This window comes from Charadrius vociferus, unplaced genomic scaffold, assembly GCF_000708025.1.
Source record: "Charadrius vociferus isolate BGI_N301 unplaced genomic scaffold, ASM70802v2 scaffold486, whole genome shotgun sequence".
NCBI lineage: Eukaryota > Metazoa > Chordata > Aves > Charadriiformes > Charadriidae > Charadrius > Charadrius vociferus.
The window spans coordinates 337,351-345,628 of NW_009648965.1; the positions used below are offsets into that span (position 1 = coordinate 337,351).

General features: G+C 57.0%; 1 protein-coding gene across 1 annotated transcript in view; it reads left to right on the forward strand.

Annotated features, from left to right (window-relative positions):
• Positions 1-4,508, forward strand: part of RRP12 (ribosomal RNA processing 12 homolog (S. cerevisiae)) — an 11,119-nt gene extending 6,611 nt beyond the window's left edge. Inside the window, exons 21-34 of the mRNA XM_009887703.1 lie at positions 286-444; positions 558-638; positions 728-833; positions 976-1,083; positions 1,202-1,359; positions 1,710-1,801; positions 1,913-2,071; positions 2,248-2,420; positions 2,559-2,675; positions 3,013-3,062; positions 3,344-3,422; positions 3,651-3,718; positions 4,145-4,227; positions 4,406-4,508. Coding sequence (XP_009886005.1) covers positions 286-444; positions 558-638; positions 728-833; positions 976-1,083; positions 1,202-1,359; positions 1,710-1,801; positions 1,913-2,071; positions 2,248-2,420; positions 2,559-2,675; positions 3,013-3,062; positions 3,344-3,422; positions 3,651-3,718; positions 4,145-4,227; positions 4,406-4,508 — 1,536 coding nt within the window. The remainder of the gene's footprint in view (positions 1-285; positions 445-557; positions 639-727; positions 834-975; positions 1,084-1,201; positions 1,360-1,709; positions 1,802-1,912; positions 2,072-2,247; positions 2,421-2,558; positions 2,676-3,012; positions 3,063-3,343; positions 3,423-3,650; positions 3,719-4,144; positions 4,228-4,405) is intronic.
• Positions 4,509-8,278: the final 3,770 nt, after the last annotated feature.

Genomic DNA, 8,278 nt, shown 5'->3' on the forward strand with positions numbered 1-8,278 from the left:
ATAAGCAAGGTCCTCTCTGCATACCGTGCCTGGGCATCAACTATAAACATTGGTCTTATCACTCTGAGAGAGCGAACATTGTCTGCACAGTAAGCTGTTAATTTCAGTAGTTAGCAGAGGGCCAGCTAAGAAGTGAAGTTACTGAACAAAACTGGTCCTGTTTTACTTCAAACCAGGACAAGGGGACAGGTCCCTGCTGGATGGTGTGGGGTGCTGCAGGGGTCCCTTCAGACACTCGGGCAAGGGGCTGCCCTGATGGCGGGGTTGTGTTGGCTGTCTCCGCAGAGCAAGGAGCGCAGCATGCAGAAGAAGGCGTACCGTGTGCTGGAGGAGGTGTGCGCCGCTCCCCATGCTCCCTGCCAGGCTTTCGTCCGCTCGCACCTGCAGGATCTGCAGACAGTGCTCCTGGATTCGCTCAAGAGCGCGGCGTCCCCGGCCAAGAGGGTGAGAGCAAGGGCTGCAGCGGCCGAGCTCGGCCCTTGCCAGGAGGGGACAGGTTGGGGGCAACCAGGTGTGCGTCCCTGGGTGTACCAGTGCTGGGTTGTTTCTTTCCACAGCCCCGGCTGAAGTGCCTGTTGCACATCGTGAAGCAGCTCTCTGCAGATCACGAGCCCTTTGTCACCGCTCTGGTCCCAGAGGTGAGCATGGTCCCTGAGGGGACCCAGCGGCTTCTGGCCATGGGGGTGGGGGGGCATAGCAGGGTTGTGACATGCCCGTGTGCCTCCAGGTCATCCTCTGCACCAAGGAGGTGTCGGTGGGGGCCCGCAAGAACGCTTTTGTGCTTCTCGTGGAGATGGGGCATGCCTTCATCCGCTTCGGGCCCACACCCCAAGGTGAGCTCCTGCTCCGCTTACTCAGCCCCATGGCCGCTCCAGCCCCACGGGGATCGGGAACGTACTCGGCACCCTACTGAAATGGGCCAGGGATGCTGCTGACAGGGGGCAAGCGGGGGTCTGAGTCATTCTCCTCCTGCAGAGGGCATGGAGCGGTTCCTGCTCATGGTCTACGCGGGGCTCACGGGCTCGGTCACCATGATCAGCTGCACGGTGCTTGCACTGACCCGCCTGTTCTTCGAGTTCAAAGGTGAGCAGGAGCTCAGAGGTGGGAGGACAGGGACAGCGCAGGGGGACGAGGCAGCACCCTCGGCGAAGGCGGGTTCTGGGAGGAGGCCGGCTGTGGCTGAGCCCTGCTATGGTTGCAGATCACCTGGAGCTGAACGTGGTGGAGCAGCTCCTGCAGAACGTCTGCCTGCTGCTGGCCTCCCGCACACGGGACGTGGTGAAGGCGGCCCTGGGCTTCCTCAAGGTCACACTGCTGCTAGTGGACACTAAGGTGCTGGCCAAGCATGTCCAGGCGATGGTGAGATCCCATGCGAGGTGCTCCGAGGAGGGTGGTGGGGCAGAGCTGGGGCTGCCTTGGGCAGCCAGGGGCATCTCCAGCTGCACCCTGCTTCTGCCTGGTAGCTAGGGGCACAACCTTAATCTGCCAAGAAGGCAGTGAGGAGGTCCATCTCCTGAATGCTGGCATGGACCTGCCAGAGAACCCCCATGAACCAGCCCTGCCAAGCAGGGAGACCTCACCACAGCCCTGCCTTGCGGGGGTGTGGGGAGATGGCAGCAGGGTGAGCAAGGTGGTCATGCAGGGGAAGGGTGGGCGGCTGGGTGCCCAGGACAGGGGTGGTTTAGTCTCGAGGGTCTCTTTCCTGGCAGCTGGAGGCTGTGGGGAACCTTTCGGACGACATGAGACGCCACTTCCGTATGAAGCTACGAAACCTCTTCACCAAGTTCATCCGCAAGTTTGGGTGAGCCGGGGCTCCTGGGTCATGCTGGAGCCACACTGGGGTGGTGAGGGAGCTCCCTGGGAAGCGGTGCGGGAGGAGGCAGGCACTGACCACTCTCTGTGCGCTCCTCAGCTTCGAGCTGGTGAAAGGGCTGCTGCCGGCTGAGTACCACAAGGTGCTGGTGAACATTCGCAAGGCAGAAGCCCGGAGCCGCAAGCAGCGTGCCCTGAGGCAGGCGGCTGCAGATACAGATGAAGAAGAGGCACCACCCGCACAGCCCAGAGGAGACAGGTAAAGATGGACTGGGGGTGAAGAAGGTGCAGCCCCCACAGAGGGCTTGGTGCTAGACGTGCTCAGCTGGTGCCTCTAGAGATGCTGGGGACACCTCCGGGGCTGCTGTGTGGCCGGCTGGCGTCTGCACCCCTGGGCTTGTTCCATTTCCACCATCTTCTCTGCCTTTTGACCAGCATGGAGGAGATTCTGGCTGACTCAGAGGATGAGGAGGAGGAAGAGGAGGAACAGCAGCGGAGCAAGGAGCGGAGGAAGCAAGCACGGCAGAAGGGCCAAGCGTGGTTGAAAGAAGGGGAAGAGGATGAGCCCCTCAACTTCCTGGACCCCAACGTGTCCCAGCGGGTGCTGGGTGAGGAGAGGAGCTTCACATGTGGCTGGGGTGGGATGGACAGGGCGGGAGCTGGTGTGATGCGCAGAGGCTCTGGGGGTACGACTGCCCCCAGTAGCGGGTCCTTCCCCAGGCCCTGACCCACCTCTTTGTGAGCAGCCACCAAGCCAGGCCCCAAGCGGTCCAGAGGAGTGAGCCATGACTTCCAGATGTCTGAGGATGGGCGCCTGATCATCCACGAAGAGGAGGAAGAGGTGGACGATGATGAAGCTAAAGGTACTGCCTGGGTTGGTGCAGGGTCATGCTAGACATGCTCTGGTACTCTGCATATTCTTTTTCCTGCCACCTGTATGTGGGAACTTGGGGAGGAATGTGGGTGGAAGCGGCAGGGATTGGTGTGGCCTTGTGTCACACCCAGTGGCTCTCTTCTGGGCCACTGCCACCCAGGGGAGGCAGCCCCCTCCATCAGCAGGAGGAGGCTGGAAGGGGACATGGCCACCAGTGCCAGTTCGGCAGGGGGACCCTGCTCACGCAACCCACTCCGGGGGCTGGCACAGTATAAGGGCTCTCCCGTGCCCACGTCCTGCACTGACCCTCTTGTCCTGTACCGTAGGAACAGACAAAGAGATGGCAGATGTGCTGCAAGATGTCGGTCTCCGCAATGTGAGTACGGGGCTCATGGTCCTGAGGAGATGCTGGGGGAACTCGGCTGTGCCAAACCCCTGCCTGTGCTGCAACAGCTGCAGCTCTGCCTAAGAGGTTGGTGGGGACACCAGGCAAGTGCCAGCTTGGGTGCAGGAGGCTCGCTGGGGACAGGGTATGTGCGCAGGCAGTCTGGAAGGTCTCTGGGCCCCCATGGGAGGATGCAGAAGGTCAGGGGTCTATGGGAGGGCAGAACTGTAAGGACGAGCCAGCTGCAGGGTCTCCACTGCCTTCTTCTGCAGAAGAAAAGCCAGAAGCGTCGGTTCAGAGAGGAGCCAGATGATGAGGAACCCGAGGCCAGGACTTACCCTCAGTACAGACGTAAGTCCTTCTCCTGTGTCTGGTCTGGGGCTCCTCAGGGGGGACAGAACCACGTATCTGTCTTACTGTGCTGCTCATGGGAAATGGTCACCCTTCTTTGCTGTCCTCGTACCCAAGAGCTGGAAGCAAAAACAGGAACAGCTTCCCCAGCCCTGGTGCATTCTAGCATAGGAAATGGGAATGGGGAGCCCCAGGACCCCTTTTCAACGCACATTCCCTCTTTTCCAGCTGGAGGCTCTGGGATCCACCGGCAGCTGGACAAAGAGCCAGCCTTCGGTGCGGAGTACAGATCCAAGGTGAGGGTCCTGAGGGATCACAGGGTTTGGGTGAGGAGATGCCTGGGGTTCTGCTGAGGCGGGACTGATGCTGGCCTGGGGGGCAGAAAGCACTGGGTGTTTACTGACAGTCTGGTCTAGCAGTGCTGAGGCTGGGAGGGTAAATCTCTGCTCCAAGAGGAGTTACCAAACACTCAGTACCTGTGAACACTTCCAGCCCATCTTGGGGTCCTGGTCCTGCCCTTGCTGTGGCCGGTTGCTGCTCACTGCTCAAAGCAGGTATCTGTAGCGTCACATAGGTGGGAAATCAGCTCCAAGGGCCATGTGCTCAGCTGGCACCCACGACAACATAGTTGTTGATGTGGCCGGGTGTCAGGGTTGCACCAGAACAGGACACATGCCTCTGCCCTGGTGCTGCATCTTCTCCCATGTCACTGTCTCCCACAGAAAGGCAAAGGTGATGTGAAGAAGAAGGGCCAGCTCGACCCCTACGCCTACATCCCCCTGAACAGAGCTAAACTCAACAGAAGGTGAGGGAAGGGCACAGGGTGGGGAACGGGGTCTAAACACTGTTTTTACAGGTTTTTGTGGGTCTGGGATCTCCCTGCCAGCCTCTGCACTGCTCCTTGTGGAGCTTGGAGCATCCCTGTGCGTTGGCTGTGCCTGGTGCCTGCGCTAACCCAGCCTCCTGCTCCTTCCTCCCTCCAGGAAGCGGGCAAAAATGCAGGGCCAGTTCAAGGGCCTGATGAAAGGAGCCCAGCGTGGGGCCAAGGCCGGCCGCAGGAACCGTGTGAAGGCCCAGCGCTCCTGAGGAGCCTCAAGTACTTAGCTTGCACCTCCCGAAGGACGGACAACGCCCTGTGGCCTCTGGGCACCGGGGAACAGGGGCTTCGTGAGTGGAGCAAGGGGGGCTTCTCTGCAGAAGGTGGCCTCCATCTGTTTAAGACTCCCTGGGATGCCACCCTGTTGTATTATGGACTCTTGGCCCAAGCCCTGCCCTCCTGTGCCTGGAGGAGAGTGCTGGGTTGCCGGTGCGGGGGTGAGTGTGAGAGTGTGTGTGTGTGTAAGCAAGTAACGTGTAATGGATTCTCTATATTGATAAATACCCACTGTTCCTACCCAGCCCAGATTCCTCTGCTCCTTCCCTTAAGAGCTGTGCACACAGTGTCCCCTGTGCTTTGCCTGCTGCCCCCATGCAGCACGTCCTTCTGCCACTTAAGCGATGCGTTCCACGGGGCTGGTGCCTGCCTCAGCCTGGGACCCGGGCACGGAGCCCTGTCCCCTGCATGGGGCTTGCTTGGGGGGCGACTGCCAGGAGCAACGCCAGCGCTGCGGCACAGAGCAGTGAGGCACTGCCTGTGTCCCGTGCCCTCCTGGCAGACACGCAGTAGGGCTGAGTGGTGGGGTTGGCCAAAGAGAGAAGACGGTGAAAAGTCCTTTGCTACAACCAGCTTCCTTATACAAACTCCCTCTTGGCAGCATCTTCTCCTGGCTGAACAGGGTCTCTGCCTGGGGGTCTGTGCCTGGGAGTCTCTGCTATTTGGCTATCCCTGGTTTTGGTGCTGCCTCTTGCTTTTCTCGTATCAGCCATGCCTGGTTGTGGGGCAAAACAGTTTGCTGTGAAATTCTTCAAATTGGCTGGAAAAGTGCTACTGCAAACCTCTGTGCCTTGCCCTTTCCCTTACCTGTGAGAGCTGAGAAAAGCCCTTTCCTCTGCTCTGACCACCTCTCTACCTAGGCCTGAGCGGCGCAAATAATCTGTGACCTTTTTAGCTGCCCAGCCATCTCGGGTTTGCCTGAGCGTCTGTTTTTGCCCAGTTACTCCTGCACTGAGGCCAAAAGATGGTGTTTGGCAGAGAATGGAGCTGAGGGTATGGATACAGGTCCTATCGCTCACACTGCAAACAACATGTATTTGTGAATGTAGCTGGCTTTCCCTTCCTCTTCTATATTAAAAAGCCTTTAGTCCTTGGTCATTTCCTACCGTGGTAGCTTACATGCTGGAATTGCAATGCTTCTCAGTTTCCTAATAAGCTAAAGGGATTGTGCTTGTTCATCCTCTTTCTGGAGGCTGCAAATCCAGTTTTGTGGTTCTCTTAGGTGCTTTTTGCTTTTTTTTTTTTTTTTTTCTGAGATACTTTTAAAAGCCTGGGGGTTTAGGAGGAGCTCTTGTACTGGTATTGGTCCTGCCTTGTCAGGAGCACTGTCCCCTTCCTGCTTCCCCACCCAGGGCGGTCACTTGGACCCTTGAGCCCCAGGGCCATCCTGAGGTGCTGCTGCTCTAATCCTGCCAGAAAGGAGTCCACAGCCTGGTTTATGGGACAGGCATCTCCAGCAGCACCTCCTGACCAGTTGGCAGGAGCTACATCCATCTTCCTCCACTGCCTGCAGCCTTGGCCTGATGCCCTCCCTCCCCTGAGGGCAGGACAGGGGGAGACAGGCAGCAGTCACCTTCCAAGCCCCCAACACCTGTAACACGCGGCTCCAGGCCCACCAGAGCTATCTGTCTTTCCACTTTCTCCTCAGAGACAGGGCCTGCAGAAGGCTGTAGCTAATTCATTCAAAAGCTCCAGATTACTCACTGTATTGTTCTTCATTTGCATGTTGTTGCTTAAATTAGTGCATGCCTGCGTGGAACAGAAGAGTTTCATTAGCACAGACGATGGTGTTCGCCCGAGCTGGTGTCCAGAGAACAGATTCTTCTGCAACAACATCTTGTTAATCAGCTAATTAATCATGTAATGCAATAGAAACCCTTGGAGAGGAGACGTCATCCTGCCCGGGGAGGCTGGCTGCGAGTCAAGCCTGCTCTCCACCAGCAGCTGTCCCTGGCAGGGAGCAGAGCTGCATCTCGTGGGCCCGCAGGAGGCTGCCTGCAGCTCTCTGCTGTGGGGCAGGGTGAGGGTGACGTGGGGTCCTGCCTCACGCAGATGCCAGCCACAAATATTTTGCAGTTACCTGCAGGGAAGTGCAAGACAGGGACCTGGAGCGATGCCTGGCTTTTGTTGCTCAAGCTGGGAGGTGGCTGGAGGCTATTTCTTCACGCAGCATGCGGTAAAAAACGCAACTCCTTTCCGCAGGCTGCAGTGGGCACTGACAGCGTACCCGTGTTCAGCCGTGCTTGTGCAGGAAATTGTCACCAAGGGCTCTTTGTCACCAGCTGCAAAGCAGGACGGCTCCGAGTTGTGGGCTGCAGGGGTACTAGGAACGCTTGAGGAAGGGCTGGCAGGACTAACAGGCTGTCCCCAGCACTGGCCAGGTGGCCCATGCACTGGCTGGGACAGTTACAGATGCCCACATTGAGTTTTAAGGCTTAAAATGAGGAGGCGAAGGAAAACATCATCATTTCCTTACCCTAGAAGCTACCTGACTAGCTTGTGTCCACTATGGCACACTGCAGAGAGGGACAGACGTGCTCCCTGGGCCTTTGGGGGGATCCCCACAGGCACAGCTGGGTCTCCCCAGTTCAAAATCAGGATTTGGCAGTCCCCAAGGTGCAGGGATGGGAAAACCCTCCTGGGGGCAGCAGTAGGAGAGGAACCTTGGTGTTTATGCTAAAAATGATTGGCAGTGAGATAATGAAGTGTTGAGGTTTAAAATGCCAAGGGACCACTCCAGCTGAAATCTAGTCAATTAAAAAAAAAAAGTCAGATTAATTCTTAGTCCCCTCTGCACTCTGATCTACAGTTTTGCTTGTTTTGAAAAAGTTGTCTTTCTTTTCTTTGTTGCTACCTGAAAGCTCTGTGCAAACCCAGGCACAGCAAGTGTGCAGGGCAGAGGGACAGCTAGGGGCAAGGCACATGCTTCCATACACAAAGGAAAAAAACCAAATAGGAAACAAAGAAATGAAGCGGCTTCTCCAGTGTCTCTGTCCCTGTAATTTCTCCTTGATGATGAGCAAAGATAGAAAATACTGAAGCTGAGATGTGAGTTGGGATTTCTGGTGTAACTCGTGCTTCTTGAAGCACTTTGTGTGGCCTCTGCAGGCTCAGGCAGCCCCTGCTGCCTTGGTTACACACAACCCACAAAGTTTCCTTGAAATAAAATGGCTGCGACTTATTTTTTCTACTGAATATTAAGCCTTGGGGTGTCAGGTGTGTACGAGACTGAAAGACAGTGCCCCGAGAACCACCACAGCTCCAGGCTGGTGCGGCACACAGGCCCACGGCTCACCTGAGCTGGTCGGGCAGGCGTTAGCCGCACTCCTCTTCCCTATCCGGACCTGCGGTGCCTCCTACCACAGGAATACCACAAATGGAATACTGTGTCCAGTTTTGGGCTCCCCAGTTCAAGAGGGACAGGGAACTGCTGGAGCGAGTCCAGCAAAGGGCAACCAAGATGATTGAGGGATTGGAGCATCTCCCTTATGAGGAAAGGCTGAGAGAGCTGGGACTCTTTAGCCTGGAGAAGAGAAGGCTGAGGGGAGACCTTATTATGGCATACAAATATCTAAAGGGTGGGTTGAAGGAGGATGGAGCCAGACTCTTCTCGGTGGTTCCCAGTGACAGGACGAGGGGCAATGGGTGCAAGTTGGAACATAGGAAGTTCCGTTCCAACACACGAAAAAACTTCTTTACAGTT